The 21,685-nt window shown below is 35.5% G+C and overlaps 1 protein-coding gene across 1 annotated transcript in view; it reads right to left on the bottom strand.

Annotated features, from left to right (window-relative positions):
* The window catches only part of DNAH5 (dynein axonemal heavy chain 5), a 118,255-nt gene that overhangs the window by 33,173 nt on the left and 63,397 nt on the right, over positions 1-21,685 (bottom strand). Inside the window, exons 45-57 of the mRNA XM_062499711.1 lie at positions 18,614-18,790; positions 17,364-17,568; positions 16,724-16,866; positions 15,859-15,993; positions 14,206-14,328; positions 13,007-13,220; positions 12,162-12,385; positions 9,971-10,166; positions 5,692-5,864; positions 3,048-3,178; positions 2,041-2,194; positions 1,108-1,375; positions 305-536 (exon numbers count right to left, since the gene is read on the bottom strand). Coding sequence (XP_062355695.1) covers positions 305-536; positions 1,108-1,375; positions 2,041-2,194; positions 3,048-3,178; positions 5,692-5,864; positions 9,971-10,166; positions 12,162-12,385; positions 13,007-13,220; positions 14,206-14,328; positions 15,859-15,993; positions 16,724-16,866; positions 17,364-17,568; positions 18,614-18,790 — 2,375 coding nt within the window. The remainder of the gene's footprint in view (positions 1-304; positions 537-1,107; positions 1,376-2,040; positions 2,195-3,047; positions 3,179-5,691; positions 5,865-9,970; positions 10,167-12,161; positions 12,386-13,006; positions 13,221-14,205; positions 14,329-15,858; positions 15,994-16,723; positions 16,867-17,363; positions 17,569-18,613; positions 18,791-21,685) is intronic.

Raw genomic sequence — 21,685 nt, 5'->3', positions numbered from 1 at the left:
TAGATTGCTTCTTTCACTCTTTAAAAACACACGGGTATCATTCAGGTTCATCTTATATGCCCTCTACCTCTATTTTTCATGCACCACTACTCTTGCCCCCTCCAAATATATATAGTCTTCAGCTTATATGACAAGAATAACTGCAAAATTAGAATAAGTTACACCTCCACATAATTCTAGGAATTAAAAACGCCCTTTTTTGCTGTGTGAAGAGAAAAGCCACGCACTGAAATTAAGTGTTATCAGAATATACCTACCTGGGGAGGAAAATTACAGAAAAACAGAAGTAACCTGAGTAGTTTACCTGTTTGATAATGTTTGCACTTCAGCACGCTTTTCTTTGTATGTGGTTTTATACCCCTGAATAAAGGTCAGGTAGGATTTGGGAGTCACATGTGTAGAACGTCTGTATCTTTGAAAGTAATCAGAACACTTTTCTGCCACGCCATCCTGGAATGAGCCCATACACTGCACAATTTCCCTCTTTGTATCAGCAGTGCAGTCCATAACAAATGAGGACAGGAAGTGTTCGGATACTTAAGACAGAAAGAAAGAAAAAAACCTAAATGTAAGTAAATATTTAAGAAAACAGCTTATAAAACAAGTCAGCATGTATCATCTTGGTTTTCACTCAGCTTCTGAAAACCCAGACTTCTTTAGTCTTCACCATCAGATTCTGAATATTCTTCCACACTTTTCAGTAAAAAGTATAGCCAAGGATCTGCCATTCTTTCATCTCTAAAGTGTGCAACTGTTTTTTCACGCTGAACCCAGTTGCTACCTACCAGGAACTGGTTAATCACAGCCTTCCTCTGAATGCCCTATCACAGACACATTCACAAATAATATCTTTCTTTAGTAGCATCATTGCCTTCTTTACAAATGCTCTTAAGACATCTTCACAGGGAAGTTTTCTTCAAACTGTGTTCAAAACCATTCTTCTGTTAGAAATGTTTCAATAACTTAATACAGACTTTAAAGAAGAAAATATCTACATCAAATTTTAGAATCAATTAAGTTTCTTCTGGCAAAACTCAACACAATAAAACAACTACATGAGCATTGATCAGAAAACTATGTGTCTGCAAAGATAAAACCTACATGTACCTGCCACCAGAGCATCCTTAGGCCATCGGCTGAACCAATCTATAGTGCATCCAGAAATGAGGGCAGGGAACTTCAGGGCCCTATTTCGGAATTTTTCACCTATTGGTGAAAAGCAAAGAACTACGTGAAGGTTCTGACAGACTCTGGTCATGAAATAGTCATACAGAGCTTCACTGGTTGGAGGTCTTCGTGGATGTTCCTTTTTGAAGGAGGGAATGAGGTCACTAATGATGTCATCTATTTCATCACGTGCAAATAAGTTTGACACCTTTGGGAAGAAAGAAGATTTTTCATGATTTTGAGAAGATCAAAAATAGAGGATGTAGCATAAGGTTCTTTTAATACACAGCATTGTAGGAAGGGATATACATCTTGGACATGGAAGTTATTAGTACCCATCAACTCCTTTAAACAAGAAGTTTTAGTGAAGTAATTCCATTAAATAGACTAAAATCTAACGTGCTAAACCCTGCCCTCAAGTGGCTTTGATTCCTTCTCTTTATATTCCAATAAATAGTAGCAATTACTCTGAAACATAATCCTGAAATAATAAATAAGTAAATAAAAAAAATTAAGTCCATCTCATCCCTTCTGGACATAAATTTATCATACAAAAACTAACTGTACACTAAAAGTTAATTCAACAGATAACTTTTTAAAACATGAGTAATATTTCCCAAGTCTCAATTTTATTTTTTTAAAAGCTGTTCTCCTGTCTCTTGAGACAGCTTCTCTCACTCTAACTTCGGATTTTGTAGATTTTTTAAGACTGCATTCATTTTTAATAATACTTTAATGACAAAAAGCACTTGAGTTCTAGTTTTTGAAAGTGTACCTTGTGACTTATAACAAAACATTCAAATAAATTCTGTTCTTTACTTCAGAATTACAAATTTTAAAAAGTAGAAAATTGATCATGAGAAGGCATCTTACTTCTCCTGATGACAAAACATTGTTCAAGTATTCCAAGAAAGACTCATCTTTGATCTCATTGTCTGTAAAAAGAAAGCAGGTGCCTTTGCCTTGCAGTCCTGCTGTTCTGTATAAGAGTTTCAGATCTTCCATCAAGTTTAAAGCACTGTATGATCTACCAAAAAAAAAAAAAAAAGTTACTTGAACAAATACCCTTCTCTTAAAAAAAAAAAACAAACAAATTTAAGTTAGAAGCAATGTCTTGGAACTTAAGGCAAAAAGGTGTTTATTTCAGATAGATCCTCTGACAACTCTGACACAACCTACACCAAGGGACATTCCCACATGTGAATCTACAATTTCTTATGCAGCCAACACACCTGCTAAAGATTTAAAATCACTCCATTTCTTTAAAATGACACCTTATTTGACTGCCAAAATTGACCTGTCCTACAGACAGTTGGGGAGGTATTCATTCTGAGGCACTCTTATAAGAGTTTATATATTTTGCTTTTATCTTTTGTGAGTTATTTCAAAAGAAACCACATTGGGTTGAACAATATGAAATTAGGCAAAAATGTACTTGGAGAGGTTGCCAAGATACTAATATATACATAAGGTCTACCAAATTAGAGGCAGGGATAAATAAATATTCAAGCTCTTCAGATGACAGCATTTCTACTGTTACAAGATGAATTAATAAAGGCCTTTTGGACAGTTAACCACCTAACAATATTTTCAGTACCATTTAATGTACTGTGTAAAGACTGAAAGATTACTTGACACCACTAATATTTTTTTCTCATTCTGTGAAAGACACAAAATAATTTCCTACTCCAAAGACAGTAAAAAGTCACAATAATTGTAGAAAATCAAGTAAATCTAGTAAGTTTCAAAGAATTTTCATGTCCTTCCACTCCAGGTGATGGTGATCAGACTACGTTAAGCAGAGAATATGAGCTTGTTTTATTTATAGGAAGAGCTAAAACACAAAGTACTTAATTAGTTTAATTTTAGATAACGCTTACCTTGTCAGCATTATCTGGAATATATCATAGCCAGCTATGAAGGACGCCAGTCTTGTCAAGCTCTGCTTTCCTGAACCACCAACTCCAACTAAGAGAGCATTTCCACGAGGAGTGCGAATCACACGAGAAATCTGTGTAATATACCAGGCATTTATTGCTACAATTTGTAGAAGTCACACATATAAAAATTCTGTGCTACCACATTAATAAAGTTATATTAGAAATGAAGAACAAATGAAAATGTTGTTTAATTAAGGGATTCTATATAACTATTAATATATTCTGTGGACATTTTTACTTTGCAGTATTTACTGTTGACCCATCAAATAGAACAGCAAGCATTTGATTCCATCACTGTGTATGCTCAGTTACCAGTAGAATTACATCTCCCACAATGTGCGAGTAAAACTCAGCTGTGATTTCTTAGTGATCATAGCATAAGGGATTATCAAAATTGGGAAGAAAATAATAATTTCTTCAGTACTATGACCTCTGGATAACTTTGGTAAGACTCATCTCACCAGGTCCTTTCATTGTGACCTGAAAGTCAGGATGTCCCAGGCATGTTAAATTCAGGACAAAGGTAGTAATACTGCCTTTTTAATGAAACTTGTTATATTTCTGTTTACTTGACTAAAAATACACAGTATCAAGTCTGAATATTTGATCACAGTGAAACATCTCCCAATTAGACCTACATTTCTTTCCCACTTCATTATTTGTCTTTTAAATCAGAAGGCAGTAGCATCCTACTGCTCCACATTTCCCTTCAATGTGCAACGTAAACAAACAGACCTTTCATAATTCAGAGAAAAAAAAATTTCAGCAGTAACTGTGAACTGCATACAGCACTTGTCCCACTGCCAAAAAAACAATGCCATGAAACATGGGTGAAGGTAGATGTTACCTGATGCTGAGAAAATATGTCTTTAAGTACAGCAGACAAACTTTCTTCACAACTCTTCAGCTGCAAGTGGACAAACCCTCACTGTACCCAGAAGAGCCTGCATACATAACCAGAGCAGAACAGAGCCAATTCCCTCTCAAAGACACAATAATACCAGCCAGCTGGTTAGCAGCTGGTTTCCTCTGGACACGCAATGATGCATGGGATTAGCTTCTGTTCTCTTTATTATCTTGAACAGTTTTTTGATGACTCCAGAATTCCCTCAGGTCAATAAGCAACCTGGGATACTTCTTTACTTACCTTGCCTCTCAGTTAAAAATAGGCGTGCCAATTTCCTCTAATTTTAAACCTATTTATTTTGCATATTGAGTGTAATGCATTTGTTATTTTCCATAGGTTAATGTTTCATAAGAAAAATAAAATCTAGTATGAAGGCTTACTCTAAGCTTCTTTATTATTTAACCAGAGAAAGGAAATTTAACTTGCACAACACCCTTGCAATATCACTGATAATTTCAATAATGGCTATTAGATCATTTCCAAGCAGAGGCACACAAGCTGTTAATTGGAAACCTTAGTGTCTGTATAAAATATCCTTCAGCTTTAACTCATTCAAGTCATATTATGTCAGATCAGATTAGGCATTACCTCAACTGTGCCTATCTCACTTTCTCTTAGAAGCTGTCTCAGGTCTACAGAGTTGTTCCTGTTTTCAAGAATCCAGAATCATAGAAACACTACCTATTTATTTTATCCAAGCAAAGACTAATCAAATATTACAAATATTGCAAATATTACAAATATTTACCATCTAGCTCCCCAAAAAAGATACTCCTGATGGCAGGTGGCTGACAGGTGAAAAAAAAAAATTACTACATCCTAAACTTATACAGTTTTTTCCTAGGAATTAATGAGAAACTTATTGTTAAGTGTGATCAAAAGAAATCCATAGCAGAACATAATTGATTTTGCAGTGAACCTTAGAAAATTACTAATTTTTCTGAAATAACAAGAATTCACCCAAAAATTTTGAAAACTGCAGTTGCAATGTGTTTGTCCACTATAATTAAATCTAATTTTTTATATTAAATATTATATTTGGGGGGAATGATGCAATTAATAATGTAGTTCTTAATAATTTATTACAAGAAATACTGAAAACCTCAGTATTCAACTGAGACAATAGGTGTTCTAGTGTAAAAAAAACTTTTTTAAGGCTCTCCTTTGTATGAGGCCTATTCTGTGTGAACAATCATATCAAATTGTGCTGTGCTAAAAGTTACGGTCAGTTCCAATACATATTCAAAAGAACTTTAAAAGTAGTGTGCATTCTGTTGGTCTGCAAAAGAATTTTGAACTACATTAATTCTTACTCTGTTGTGCATACTCCCTCAGAAGCAACCAATTATGTCTTAACCTGAATTTCGTTTGACTCATTCCAAAGACAGGAAGGGCTCTCATAAGAATTAAGAAGAAGGAAGGTTGAAATAGAATAGCTAGCACCATGATCCCACCAAACATAAAAGATATGTATAAAACAGTAGTTCCATATGGTGTGTTTTCTGAAGTTTTAAATAATTTTCAATAACTAGTCACAGAGTGTCAGATCCCATATTTGCTAGCAATAAATTAGTTGCTGCAGTTTCAGAAGTAATTTATTTTGATTCATGCATACCTCTACTCAAAGGAGATGTGGGCAAGTGAACAACAACAAATGGCAACCCAGCAAGACTGTACCTTGACTAAATGAACCATAGCATCCTCAAAGAAAACCATGTCCATTCCAGTACCACGAACATTCTCATTGTATGTTTGTAAAAACTTATTTAAACAATTCCGTAGCTGATGAAATGAGGAGATTGGTTCATAGATTTTGGGAATATCTAAATTAGCTTCCTCTGGTTTTTCATCTAGAACAAAAAGCAAGTCATAAAACCTTAGCAGTTTAAATAATTACAGAGGTTCAATGAGGGGATAAGTAAGTGAAGATAACTAGAAGTTTCACCACCCGGAAATAGGTTTATTACACATAATATTATATATTAAACGTACATATGAGACTGCTGAGTACACTGCCTGCAAGAAATGGTAATTTCAGCTACTTAATTTTTAAAGACAAAATGAGGAAAAATAACTAAATAGCCTTCCTTCTCTATATCTGAAACTTGAATGATGAAAAATAATACTTGCTTAGGTGCTAGGAAAAAAAAAAGTAGCACCAGAGAATGAAGGTAAACAAATACTGCAATTAAAAACTGAAAATAATCTTTTCCTGTAAAAGAAAAACAGTCTAAATTGATTAAACAATTGCACTAGAAAAAAAAATCCCTGAATTAATAACTGCCACAAAAAAAATATTCACTGTGAATTAGCATACATTTGTTTCCTTCGGTGATATGAAAGGCAAAAGTCAACGCTCAAAGAAAGGAGGTAACAGTGCTGCTGCCTCACCTTGCCATTGATAACCTTAATAATGCTGAAAGGTGACACGCCTTCATTAGCTAGATTCCTTACAGTAAATAAAATTACAGAAAAGTTGAGGTAGGCAGGGACCTCTGGAGGTCATCCAGTCCAATCCCTTGCTCAAGATGGGCCACCTGGAGCTGGCTCCCCAAGACCATGCTCAGGTGGCTTATGAATACCTCCAAAGAGACAGACTCAACAACATCTATGGACAACCTGTACCAGGCTGTCACAGTAGAAGAAAAAAAAATAAAAAAATAAAAAAATAGAAAGGAAAAACAAAAAGGAAAATAAGTGATTACTGATGTTCAAGTTAGTTCTTCAGTAGATTTTATCCAGTGTATGTCGTTCTTGTTTTGGGGAGCCCAGACCTGGAAACAGCGCTCCAGGTGTGGCCTTACCAGTACTGAAAAAAGGGGAAGGACCACCTCCCTTGGCCTGCTGGCTACATTTCTTCTAATGCAGCTCAGGATGTCACTATTTTTTTTCTTCCTGCAAGGGAACATTCTTGGTTCACTTTCAGGATGGTGTCAACCACAACCTCCATGTCTATTTCTGCAATGTTGGCTTGCAGATGGGTGACTACCAGTATATACACTGGTATGTGCGACCTTTCCTCCCTAGGTCCATGACTTTTCACTTCCCTTTGTTGGACCAAAAAGAGTTCTTGTTAAGGTCCATATGGGAAGCAGCACATCCTCTGGCCTATCAACCACTCCTCATAGTTTTGTGTCATCTGGGAACTGAGTTGAGGGTGCACAGACCACTAATGACTGCATGAGGAAGGATGAAGGGTGACTGGAGCCGGTGTTGACCCCTGGGATACACCATTAGTTACTGGTCTCCAGCTAGACTTTGAGACACTGATCACCACTGGGCTTGACCATTCAGCCAATTTTCAATCCATCTCATTTCTCATCCAGACAATATTTCATTAATAAATAAATGACAAATCTCATTGGAACAGTGCCAGCAAGCAGACATCAGGGGGTTTTTGGCTGGTGGTTTGGATTTCCTCACAAATAATACTAGTGCAATACTAGTACAATTTTTCTCTTATTTACATACTTTTAGCTCAATTAGTTTCAGGATTTCATGATCTATATTTGCTAACCGTCATCTAACTTGCTGAAGAAATATATAATTCAGAACATTATCTCTAATTGGTATAATTAAAATCAATTAAATAATTCACTCCAGTAAAATAAATATTTCCCCAAGGATTAGTAAAACACTAGAAGCCAATGTGAAGGTAAGCAACAGAAAGGCAGGGGAAAAAACTACAACCCCCAATCAAACTATATTGTATTTAGAAGAGTGTCTGTAACTTTTTTCTGTTTCAAGTTTTTTCTCCAATTCCATTCCACTGCACCAATCTGAAAGTCATGCATCTTCAAAGGAAAAAAAAAAAAACCTAAAACCCAAAAATACATATATAAAAACACAGTTTAAGAAAATTTCATTGTACCACAGAACTTACTCCCTCAAAATACAGAGATTATTCATTCTCTTTCAGCTGCCCTTTATATTGTGTTTTTTTGTTTGTTTGAATTCACCTTAATTTCAGAATTTTTATCTCAATATTGTTTCTTCATATGAACACTCCTCTACATTAAAGCCTAATGTAATCAACTGACTTCTTATTTCAACCTTTAAAAGCACTGGTTATACAAAAGGAGCATTCCAGATGGAAATAAATTTCTTACAAGTTGAATAAGACATTTGAAAAAATTAGCAGGTGATAAGTAACTAGGAAATACATCAAGGAGTTAAACTGCAGTGAAACTTTTACAGTTTTGAAACATCTAAGAGAATTATATCACCTACAGTTTTATTATTAATGTCCAAGGACAGTATGATCAAGTACATAACTTAAGAAAGGGCAGACTTTGCCATTACTTAGAGAGGCACTTGGCAAAATGTATTATTTTAAAGTCTTGCTCAGTCTCAAGATTCATAACCACAAGTACTAAATAACAATGTCAAAAACAACTGATAAAAACACCTTTGAATAGGTGGAGGGTCTTGAGATCACTAGCACCACTAAGAGTTCCTTTGAAGCTTAGATTTAAGTCATCAGGTATTTCTCTCAGGGACAAACATAATGTGGTCTTATAACCCAGAGACAAAAAGATTATGTAGAACTAGTAAATATATTACTAATCTGAGCATAGAACCCTTTGAAGTCAATGTCAGACGTAATTTTTTATATATTTAAGAGCTCAGAAATCAAGGTCCAGCTCTTATACTTCCACCATAATGGGAAGCACTAAATTCCATTTATAAATAAAACAAAATTACACTAGTTATTCTTTTCATTTAAAGCCAAAAACAGAAAGGGGGTTCTCAAGGCTCAGGATTTAGGATAGGTCCTCAAACCTATTGAGGACAAAATACAGCATTTCTATGTGAGAGTCTCCTTGGTATTTAGATGAAGTTCCATGATAAAAGGCACATTACAGGACAGGTACGTTTAATCTGTCACCAAGAAGGCAAATAATTTTGAGAAAGATATTTATAATTTTACATTTATTTTTCAGTTCAACATAATGGTTTCTAATATGGACTTAAATTTTTGCATTAAAGATCACTCTTCATCCTCTCAGTATGCATTCTGACTTACATTTCAGTCCTCTCTACACTGATGAAGTTTAGCAAGTTATTTAGGGATGTAATTATTTTCTTTTTACATCAGTTTACTTTTACTTCTATTTGATTCCTTTCAATTAAATACAACCTATCCTTTTTTACTACTTTTTTTCACTGCCTTCTGTCTACTTCAATTATTCAAGGAAAGGTTCAAATAGCATTGGTCATTCATGCCAGTCTCTTATTGCTCCCCCTCTCCATCACTGCAGTGATACCAACACAGATAATTGAATCACCCAACAATCTTCCCTTAAACACTAACGTATTCTTTTTTTCTTTTCTTTTGCAACAACTGACAAATATTGTCAGGTCATTTAATGAGGTCACTGACACCATGTTTTTGCTTGAAAGACATAAAGGTATTGGTATAGGTCATGCGGGTTTTTAAAGAGGTTTAACTAACATTCAGGAAAATTTGAATTAATCTCCATTTTTTTTACAAAATCATGTCACAGTTATTTCCTAAAGGGTATTGGATTAGCCAAGAGACCAATTTTTATTTTTTTAGCATATTTCTAGGACATGCTACCTACATTGCTATCCTTTATCTAGTACTGCAACCCCACTATTTCATGTCATTCACAACACACTTCCTTCATCATTTTAGAGTAACAAAGACTCATTCTCATGATTTGGTATTTCTGTCTTTCTGCCACACCAATCTAAATGAAAGCAAGACTTTCATTCAGCCAACCTGGATAACAATACAGATTTAGAAATCCCATTAAGATAAAAATGTTCCACAGCTGGTAACAGACTACCTTCAAAGACACTAGACAAAACAATCACTTTTGATGCATAAACTCAGTATGAATTTTTATGGCATATTTTTCTTAGTATCTATTATTATCACATCCCCTTGCCTAGTCTTGTCATTTCCATGATTATTAGAGTCAATCTTTACCAGTTCTTGCAGGTGCATCCCTTAAGAAGTCAACAAAGAATGCGTCTGTTTCATGATTTAGCAAAGCTTTTGGATCTTCAAATTCCTCTTCAATGAGTTTTGCCACAGCTCTGTGAAACCAATTAACATCTTCCGAGGTTGTGAAACGATCAGCAATAACACACTTACATTCATGCTTCCACAGTTTTATCAGCACCTACATTAAAAAACAAATTAAAAAAAGGCATTTCACAGAATCACAGAAGGAGAATGGGTCAGGTTGGAAGGGATGGCAGTGGGTCATCTGGTCCAATCTCCTTGCATGAGCAGGGTCATCCTAGAGCACATGCCACATAATTTCATCCAGATGATTCCTGAATATCCCCAGTGAGGTGGACTCCACAACCTCTCTGAGCAACCTGTTCCAGAACTCCACCACCCTCTCAGTAAAGAAATTCTTCCTGATGTTCAGATGAAACTTCCTGTGAATTGGGTTCTGCCTCTTGTCCCATTGCTTGCCACCAGAGCCTGGCTCTGTCCTCCTGATGCTCTCCCTTCAGATACTGGCAGACATTGACGAGGTCTCCCCTCAGTCTTCTCATTTTGAGGCTGAACAGGCCCTGCTCCCTCAGCCTCTCCTCTTAAAAGAGGTGCTCCAGTCCCTTAACTGGCTTTGTAGCTCTCTGCCAGACACACCCCAAGAGCTCTATGTCTCTCTAGTGCTGAGGAACTCATTTGGCTTGCAAAGAAACTATAACAACCTTAAAGCTTTGCCTTCATTTCTTTTTTTAAAAATAACATTAATGTTAGAAAATAAATAGCATTTGGGGGGTACTTCAGGAGAGATACCTTGATCTTCTTATTCTGCCCAAGAGCAATTTAAAATTATATTCAGTTAACTATATAAGAAGTCTTAATCTAGCATTCCAAAGTGACGTGTATGAAGATTTTATTTCCCCAGCCCTAAAACCATATCCAAACCAGTTAACATGTTTATGTATTGTTGATAAACCATTTCTCTAACTGATCATAAAGCAGAAGATGGGTGAAAGCATAAGCACCATGGCACAAATCATTTCACAACAAACACAGATATCACTCCCAATGCTACACCCAAAGTAGTTAGAGAACAACGAAGAAAAAAGTTTAAGTGTTTATATTATCCCTTATATCCCTGTTTATATTATCTCCAAATTCAACACACCTTTAAAGTCCCTCAGTCTGGTCATGGGATGAATAAGGAGGATCCATCAGGCTGTCAAAACCAGCAGCACTGGTTTTAATCCTATACTATTACTGTACAGTAGTAGGAAAAATCCCAGATACTCCTTGAAGACCTTTTGTTCAGCATACAGCACTTTGTACAAACGACACATACTATGTCAAGTGTCAGAACTAATAAGTAAATGTATATAATATTATTTTGACCAATTGATATTTACACTTCAAAAGACATAAATTTAGTCTGTGTGTATACATATATATAGATCGATATAATAATCTAAGTGCTCCATATTTTTGCTGCAAAAATTAAAATCCATTCTGAAGTCTAAATTTTAGAATTCAGGAGCTTATTCAACAGAGATGCACATTGTATGTGAAGTGATTATATAAGCCAAACATTTAACAAATTTTCCAAGTTTACCATAAACATTGCTTTTCCAGCACTACTTGTTTCAGAGCTTAAAACTATAAATTACTTTTCCTTAAAATAATTAGAAATTATATTTGAGGGGAAGAAAGATGATTATGGAAAAAATTATTGCAAATACTTGTTACTACTTCTTCCTTTTAAACCATAAGACAGAAACTATTTGTTAGAAATTAGGTAGTGACTGAAAGTCTCAGGACAGTAACAGTGAGGAGGAACTATTCAATTTATTAATCCATATATGAGCAATTTCATTGGGTGAAAGTAAGTTCATTGCTTCTCACTTATTTTCTCACTTCTTTCAAATAAACTAGTATTTGTCAGTAATAGGAAAAGAAGATAGAAGCAAACTGTTGTGATAAAATAAATGGGTTTTCTATTGTTTTGGAGCACAATTGCCATTTGAGTTGGTACCATAACAGCTGGACTAAAACATCTTTGCCTCAAAGAAACCCACTGAAGCTGCAATTTTTTTAAAAAAATAAATTCATATGCTGAGATAGACTCTTTATCCTTTTTCCTACACTAATTATAACAAGGTCACTGATGTGTTGCACTTACCTGTGGTTCATTGATCACTTCCGATGTAGTGTTCAGCATTCCTTGCCAAATCCTCGAGAGGTCTCGAAGGTTAAAGACATAATGAAACTTGGCTGGTGTGGGCAACATTTTTAGTTTGGTAATCTGCCACAGTCTGCGTGTCAGTGGAACCAATTTGGATACTGTTTTCTTCACATCATCTGAAAATCCCCGCTCACTACAGTAGTGTCCTTCTCCAATTACACCTGTGAAAAAAAGATTGCCAAATCAAAGGCATGTTAGCACAACATCAAGAGCAATAATTACCTGAAGTTTCCGTTTCTTTTTTTTTCCAATCTGCAAAACCTTTTCAAATTTTTTAAATGGCTTTCCAGTATTTATTCAAATCTTAATTCAGCCAATCTTAACACCATTCCGCCACCAACTCAACGATGATTTAGCTTTTAATTAACCGCATGTTAAAATGTTTTTTACTCCCAAAATAGCTTGCACTGGCCTTGAATAGCTAATCTGCTGCTGAAATCAGTATGAAGCCATCCTTTGTGAAAGTCTAGTCTTTAGTTGCTCATTCTTAGCAGCAGTGGCACCTGAGCAACTGTCCAGCATTGTCACTAGAACAACACCTTCATGACATTCTTACTAAATCTGAGCATACCAAGAGATTCAGAGGTGTGACTGGACCTGAAAAACTTACAGATTGATGATGTTGCAGGTGGGGAGTGATTACTGAAGGAAAATGTGCTGGTAAACAAATCAGAGGTGAATTAAGCATCAATTTTAACAATAATTTGTATAAATAGAAAGGTAAGGAAAAATCAACTACTATTTTTAAAAACTGGATGGATAAAAAGCTTATTTCCCTTTACCAAAAATTTTGTCAATGGAAGAATTCGAAGGTAGAGTACAGTTGAACACCGAAAATTGTCTCTTCAGCCTCTGTGGAATATCATTGCGACCTCCCCCAGGGTGGATCATGGCAGCCAAAAACTGAATGTCCACAATGTTGGTAAATTCACCAGGTTTTTCCAAGTTATACAGTCCTTTCTGTTCCATAACTTGCCTAACTATCTCATTAGTGACCTGTAAAATAACCAGGTTTTATATAAAACCATATTATACAAACTGAATGAAATACAAAACATATGTTTGAAAGACTTAATAAAGAGCATAACACTATTTTGTCACCTAAACCACTGTTTATTTGCTGCAGGATAAAAATGCACTGCAAGGAATAAGCACATTTGGTGAAATCTATGGATAAAAAATCGTAGGAGTAGAGTGGAACTGTCGTTTAAAACTAATCATTCATATGACAATTTATTCTCACTTGAATGCTGCAAGATTTCCATTGCTCTTGGAAACACTTCTCCCTTTCAACACAAAATTTCCAGTTTGCTCTAATCAAGCCCACACTAATGCATCTATGCATGTTGCAAATGATACAAAATATTTGTAATAAGTTCTCTATGTAACAATCAGAAGCACAGTTTTCAAGAAATCATAAAATAACGTTCATACAAAAGAATGCTTTTTCTTTAGTCATAAAGGGATACCCTACATATCTGTTTGATAAGCAAAAAAAAACCACAGAGAGTACATCCTATAGCTATACTTCTCTAGAAAGTCTAACATTAGTTTCCAAAGAAATATACTTCAGAACAACTTTGTCAATATACATAAAGTTTGCTTCCATTTTGTCTGAAGGACAGCAGACATCTCTTACTTCCCAGGTTTCATGGTATTTTAATTATTGCCCACAATGTCAGTTTGCTATCACAGTTTGTGTGCCAAGAACTTCTTATTTTTAATTTTAAAATGAGTTTTGTTAAAAAAAATTACTAAAATTACACAGGCATGGTCTAAGGAGTACTCAAACTACTTCTTGCAGTCAGCATATTTAGTTTCAATCAATTCCTGACAAATTAACGTAGATAGGGTCTTAAAAGATTGTTTAAAATTAAAGTAGTACATATCAAATTCACCCTATTCTGAATGATTGAGAAGCCAATTTTACAGTGTAGCATAAAAACAAAGAAAACCTTGTCTTCTTCTTTTACAAACTAACCTGATCTCCCCATTCATTGATTATGGGCATGTTCACATCATCAATGAAGACTGTCATCTTTTTGCCTGCAGGTGGACCATAAGTTGTGCCCATGCGTTTATCCACATAACTTTCTATTGTACGCTGTTAAAAAACAATTAGCAGCATAGTCACAAAGAGCACTTCATTTCATAACACGATTCAATCACTTAAACATATTGATGGTTCTGTTAACACAGAATTTTACTAAGTGATTTTTAGACAAGGCATTTGCTGGAGGTAATTGCACTAGTTCAACTAGAATGTCTTAAATCCAAACTTCTACAGCACTAGGCTGGTGTCTACAGTAGACAACCATGCCTAACAGTTTCATAAATCTGAATAGATTTCAAATTTTTCTTTCATTTAATTCATTCATCAGCAAAATTACTGACTGCTAGCAATAAAGATTAAATTAAAGATGCAATTCTGGAACACCTTTCCAGCAGGTATCAATGTACTTCATAAAAACATACACTGATAATTAAACTCGCATCTATAAATACATTCAATGAGATAATTTTGCCTAACTGTAGACTTGCCACTACTGTTCTGCTCATCTTCTCTCCATTTTCTGCTCTTCTTAAGGCCCAGTTTTTATTTACTCTATCCTAAGTTAAAGTTCATTTAACCATACATAATCATTCTTCAGCATAAACCTAAATATCTGCATTCTTATACTATGCCTAGGCTCCTGCCTTCTTACACAACTGGCATCTGTTAGACCAAGATTTTAAGAAGCTAGAGTAATTTTAAAGCATGTCATAACAGAATGTTTTGATCTAAATTGTTAACAGAGAATAGACTTAGTCTTGCACATCTATTTCAGATGTCCTGATCATCAGACTCTCACCTGTCACCAATTAAATATACATTTATTTTATAAAAATACGTTACTTTTTTGTTTATAACCCAAATAAAGAGAATAAAAAAGTCCTAAGGAAATTTAGACCAAAATTACATGTCTGCATATTCTATAACATGTTAGTAGCTTCTACTATGCTATACAGGCAAACAATAGGTGATTCATCAAACTTATAGACAGCACTTACAGCCCAGATAGTGCTTTGGCCTGGCATACCAAACTGCATTAAAAAGAGTCCCCAGATATATTGCCAGGAGGTTAAAGACACTTGAAGTAATACAAATTAGCTTGGTAGAAATTTGGACAGGCAGTGCAATTTGGGATTTAAGCATTCATAATTGTATGTAGAGCAGCTGCACTGCATGAGTTACTTTTTTAATGAGTAATTGGAATGACTGGAACTTAAATTGCAAACAGCACACTTTTAATGACAGATTGTTGTGGTTAGCACTTATTTTACCCATGGTGTTTAGTGAAATCCAACAGCTCTTGCAGTTAGTGAGAACTGATAAATTTGACACAAAAACATAATATGATGAAGAAAATAACAGGCATGGTATTGTAGAAGTCCAAGAACAGCTCGATAGCTACTAAAAAAGTTGAAACATTTTTTTTACAGAAGTCTTAAATCATGTGTTAGAACATTTGGATCATTTGAACAGGTACTTTTTTATTGTTCAAAATCACTTTCAGAAGCATTCTACTGGCAAATTATCAGAACATTTTCTGAATCCAACCATCTTGTATGAGAAGACTAATCACTACTATACCTGAAAAATTAATGGGGTTGTTGCAGATGAAAAATTCAGGCTCTTAGTCATGTGCCTTTCAGGGTTATATTTTGACATAAAACCTTTGATTATAACAGTCTTTGCAGTTCCTTGCTCACCAATTAGTAGGACAGCCTAGACAAAGACAACATCAAAATAAGATGAAACACAAGAGCTGTGTGTCTTGGCAAAGCCTCAACAGTCCCATTTATCCTTTAAACAAAAAAGAAACTAGAAAAGTTATGTTAAGTGAATTCTTTACAAGAGACATGTAGAAGTAAAATAGTTAATGTCTCAGATTTTTGCAGGACTGACAAGTTAAAAATATTTGTAGCTAATGGTCATGTCAGCCAGCACAATCAAACTAACAAGGAAAGGAGTTAATTATTTGAAAAAGGGATTAATGAGCTAGAGACTCAGTATCTGTAAAATTTCAAGTGCTTATGTGACACAGTTTCAGTGAAAAATAGGGTTTCAAAACCTAAAGCTACCTAAATTCTGTAACTGCCCCATGCTGGCAGAGTTCAATCAGCAGAGTCAGATATGAGCCTCCTGACCCATGCACTTCTTCCTCTCCCATCAGCACATGTAAATATTGGTTCCATTCTAAACTGATCTCAGCTGTAATTACAGTTATTTCCACTACAGAATGAAGGGGCAAGGGGAAGACCAAAAAGTCTGGAAGCAGTGGCTATTCAAGAGTTCAAGCATATTTGCATAAAAGTAGCTTCTGGAAACACCATTTTAATATCTAAAGAAAAGATTAAGTACTTCCTTTCCAATAACATAATATTTCACTGCTAATCCAAAACTTTTATCATGTGTACTGTTGGCAGTGCTTTGATATGAAATATAGAAAAAGTACCTTGCCCTGTTTTGCTATGGTTTCAATAAGGAAATCCATTCTCACATTGTCAACGTTAGGCACAAGAATTGAGCCATACTCTGGTGTGCCACTGCTGGGATATACATATTCTTCAACGTGTGTATTCCAGTGCATCCATGTACCTAACAAGAAAGAAATTAAATTAATGTTTTAGAAACACTAGGCATCATCACTTCCTTTATCTTTCATTCAGTTCACTCATCAGTCTGTGCATCTGTCTCAGGTACAGCAATCCCTCACTGAGCATTCAGACTAAAATTTATAGAATCATATAATCATAGAATGCATCAAGTTGTATCTAAGAGGCTTACTCCTCTTTCCTACATAAATTATGACTAAGACAAGGATTAACTCTTTATGTTCATTTGACAATTCATCACCACAAAGTCCATGCAGCTTTTGTAGCAATATATCCACAATCTGACTTCTCACTGGAAATGGAAGATGGTAAACACAACACCACCAGTCAAGTATAGCCATAAAACAAAACTTGCTAAGGGACAAAAAAGAAGGTAAGATACAAAATACTTCTGAATTAATTATCCAAAAAAAGCACAATTTAAAAAATTTAAAAATAACTTTTAAATTTTACCCCATATCACCCTGCTGGGTTACTAACCATCAGATGACACATAATAATCAAACATTGTATCTTCATTGCCTTCTGGGATACAGGGAAGATCAAGCTTTACTGCTGCATGGTTTCGAAGCCAGTATTCCATTTTGCATCTGTCCTCCACCTCTAGCAATGCTCCTACACTCCACATGAGAGAGAAGATGTACAGCCTTTCCAAGAATTTTGGAGTCAGTTCCCCACCTTGCTCCTGAAGGATTGAGTTAGGTTTTAATTTTCAGCAACCTGAAAACTCTACTTGATAATCATTATAACATGAGCTTAGAAGTCTTCAGTCATGTTGGAATCGAGCTGGTGGACATCCAAAGCCAGACCAGTGTTTTTGGTGAGTTGCCCCTTGGCCCCAGACCTTGGAGGGCATTTGTTTAAGTTTATAACAGTTCCTAAGAAAGTTGTCAAAGGTTTTAAAACTGTTTATGGTAAAGCTTTATAACCCTCATTTCCCATTGGTTGCCTCTATTCCCAGTTATGTCATCCCTTTTCTCCTCCCAGTTCTGGAAAGTTCTTGTATCCTTGTTCCCCCATTGGTTTATGTTCACCGCATTGTTCCACCCATCCTACCTTACTGGTTCCTGCCCCATATTACTCCTCCCTTGCACCACTTTTCCCTTTACTCATTGGATTCTCACCCTGGACCTAACTCTCCTCATCCCTTATAAATACCCTGGATTTTCCCTCAGCCTTGTCTTCTACCCTTAACTCTTATAGTGTGTGCACGAGTTTTGGGCCTTGTCCTGCATTTTTTTTTATGGTTATTAAAATATTTAGTTGCAGAGTTGTGGTGTGGACCCGTTCCTCATTTTGCCACCTTAGTCCTGATATCAGGGGACCCTTAGAGGTTGGTCGGGGAGACTGCCCTCGAGTCTCGCGCCATAAGTATTAAAAAAAACCCCCCAACACAGTCACATACAAATTTAGACATGTCTTCAATGATCAGACAGAATCAATATAAAATGATAACAAATCACCCAAAAAATACAAACAGGAAAACTGTCAATGCATGCTCTATGTACTTAATGTAAACCAGTGTTTGACATCAAATCCAAATGTGAGATTGTGAGAGAGGTCACATCCCAGCTATTACTTTCTGAAGAAATATAAGAGACTCCTTACTAACCTGCATCCCCCACTTTGATGACATTACAAATCATCAGAGAGTCCCTCTCTACAAAACTTTGTTGCTTAAAATTATCTCCAATGTGTTAAGTATATGTAAAAACATTCACACTACCTACCTTAGGTGGGATAAGGCCCTGCAGCATATTAATGCTCTGCATAATCACAAAGGCTTCCAACATCTCAGTCTTGCAGTGCAGAGACTGAGTGCTGAAGCGATACAAGTCTGGGAATGATGAAGAATACAGCTGACGTAGAATTTCAGCCTCTTGCAAGGAACATTTTTTCAAAAATCCCTGTTGCAAAGCATGTCAATAAAACAAATTTAGTTCCCAATGCAAGTCTCAGTAAATTCAAGTACAGTAATTCAAAAGGTTCAGGAAGCATAGAATGTTGATTTCTTGAGGGCAGAATGGGAGTGGGGGGGAGGGTGCACTTAAGTTTCTCTGCCCATTGGGCAGGGTTAATTCACAGAAGGTCAAATTTTACCCAAGTATGCATAATTCCTACTGGATATTAAAGATGAAGGGAAGTGAAAAGAAAAAACTGTGTTCAACAGCACAAAATTATACTTTTCAAATATTTTTTAATCACAAGAGCTGTGAAAGGTATCCAAAAACTCTGCAAAGAAACCATACAATATGTACTGAACACAAATTTGAAATATTCTTCATGTTATTTCTAACAGGGATAACCTGAAAGAGTTATCAGAGGATAAGCTGAAAGATCTGGCATATGTAAAAAAAAAAAAATCAGGCTAGGAGGAGGGAGGTCTGCTGGTGTGCGTAGTGTTCTTACTGTGTATCTCGGTATGTGTAATGATGTATAAAAAAAAACCTAAATAAAACTACCCATTTCATAAGATCATAGAATAAGATTCATTCTTTGATGCCTTTAATTCAAAGTAATAACATGATTCTTGTAGTTACCTTGAAGTTTTCTCTCATCTGCAGGCCAGAATACTTCTCATTAACATCCCATATATTTATTTTCTACATAAAATAATCATGAGCAAAAACACTTGCAGATTCGTCCCCCCCAAAAAAACCCCAAAATTTGGAGCAAATTGAAATAAAATAAATTTGCTTTAAACATTGGATGCTTTTCTCTTGTGGGAGTAGTTAAAGCTGGAACAAGCTCAGTGAGCTTCTGGAGTCTCCATCTCAGAGCTCAACAGGACCCTCAGCAGCCTCCTCTAGGCTGACTTGACTAATGTTGTATTCTGTATTATCTCTAGAGGTCCTTTTCAAACTCAATTGCATTGTGTATCTATGTTTCTTTCTGCTACCTTAATAATATTTTGAAATTCTACTTTTGTTCCCAAAGTATGGCTAACAGCTAACAGACCAGCTAACCTTGTTCTGTCATGCCAATGTACCCCTGTTCTGTTCCCTGGGCCAGCTCCATGTCCCCTCCCTGTCCCTCAGTCTTTCAATCACTCCCACCCTGTGACCCTGTTGGCTCTCATGCCCTAACCCCACCTCTGTGACACCCCCATGTCCCCTGGTCATTGGTCTCTGCTGCTTCTTTCCCGACCCCAAAAAACCCATGTACTTAAACCCAGATCCTTACCACGAGCCTTGACCTTTGCCTCTGACCCTGGAGTGTCCACGTGCATGGCCGAAATAAACATCTCTGTGGAACCCATGCAAAGGCCCTTCCTGCCTCTTTATCTGCAACCATCCTAACAGCTATCCAGGGTACAACAATTAAAAATGAGGATGTATATCTGAAAAACCTTTCTAGAAATGGGTAGGTGGTAAACAAAGTGATTAAAAGGCAGAAGTATTTAAAATAGATATCCAAAAATTCACTGATTGTTCAAAAAATATTAGGGATGAGCAGAAAAGCTGATAAGATGCTTTTGCTTTGGAGAAGGTTGATAAGTAATGGATCAAATACCTTTGATCACTTTGCAAAATCTGCTTAAGAAGCACATTACACGAGAACAGCAACATGAAATATCTATTTCATTGCACTTGGAAGTTCCATATGTCATAATAATGCATCCAAGTAGGCAGCTATATTTATTTGTTTACAAACGGTAAGGGTTGAAAATAAAAATATATACAACTTCCTGAGTTATCCATATTTGTCTTTACTCGTGTTCTAAAGTTCTTCTGAAGTATCAACAAATACTATGTTTCATTCAACATCTGAGAACTAGCAAGGTTAACATCTAACCTGACCTGCTGGAATATGAAGTATATTGCATTACAAAATAGATTTAAAGGGAGGTATACTGAATAAAAAATTAAGATATTTCATTTGTTATGTAAGACCAAAAGAAAAAAAAAAGCTATTGGTCAAATTATAAATAACAATATGCAGCTATTTTTTATAAAATTAAAAAATATAAAATTGCTGCTATATAAAATTTTATTTTATATTATAAGGGGGAAAGGAAGGGAAGTTGGAAAGGATTACTTCATGGTGAAAGGAACATAATACAATCTAAAATTTTTTTAAAATGTTTATTTTCTTTAGTCTGTTTCTATCACCAAAATATACTAAAACCATAAGGTTATGGATTAAGGGAAACTGGTTTCATACAACACTTCAACACAACTACATTTAGCCTCCATCTCACTTTAAAGTGAGGAGGTAAATCATGAGTCATGATGCAAAATAAAATGCTTTCTTTCTGGTGTCTTTGCAGCTGAAAGCATCTTTAGCACAATTTTAGCATCCAAGTAGTGGTTGTCTGCAAACTAAGCAATGCAAGGAGGCAGAGCTGTGAGAACCTAACATAAATAGGCCCTACACAGTATTGTAAGCACAGAAAGGAACAACACAAGTGGAATCTTGGGGGAGCAACTGTCCTAGATGCATAATTTACACTTAGACTTTCCTGAGTATCCATATCATTTAAAAAAATAAAGTAAAAAAAGTAAAACTTGGCAGTAACATACATAAGGTACTTGTGTTGACTGCATGTATTTGCACTGGCAAAACTGAAGTTTTACCAGCCAATTTTTTAGGAAACTTGTTAAACATTTTTTTCATAATAAGACTACAAATAACTTGGACTTAGCAAAGGAACTCATCAAATGACTTAGCAATGATTCTCAAGTGTTGCAGAGACCTGTGACTGAACAGAAAATTCCCTGTGATTTAATATCATTCTAAACAGAAAAAGCTTCAGATACTACTGGAAAAGTATAGTATCAGCCTTCTGCAGCAGCCCTTAG

The sequence above is a fragment of the Cinclus cinclus genome, chromosome 1 (genome assembly GCF_963662255.1).
Source record: "Cinclus cinclus chromosome 1, bCinCin1.1, whole genome shotgun sequence".
NCBI classification, from domain to species: domain Eukaryota; kingdom Metazoa; phylum Chordata; class Aves; order Passeriformes; family Cinclidae; genus Cinclus; species Cinclus cinclus.
This window is presented reverse-complemented; position numbering and strand designations above follow the sequence as displayed.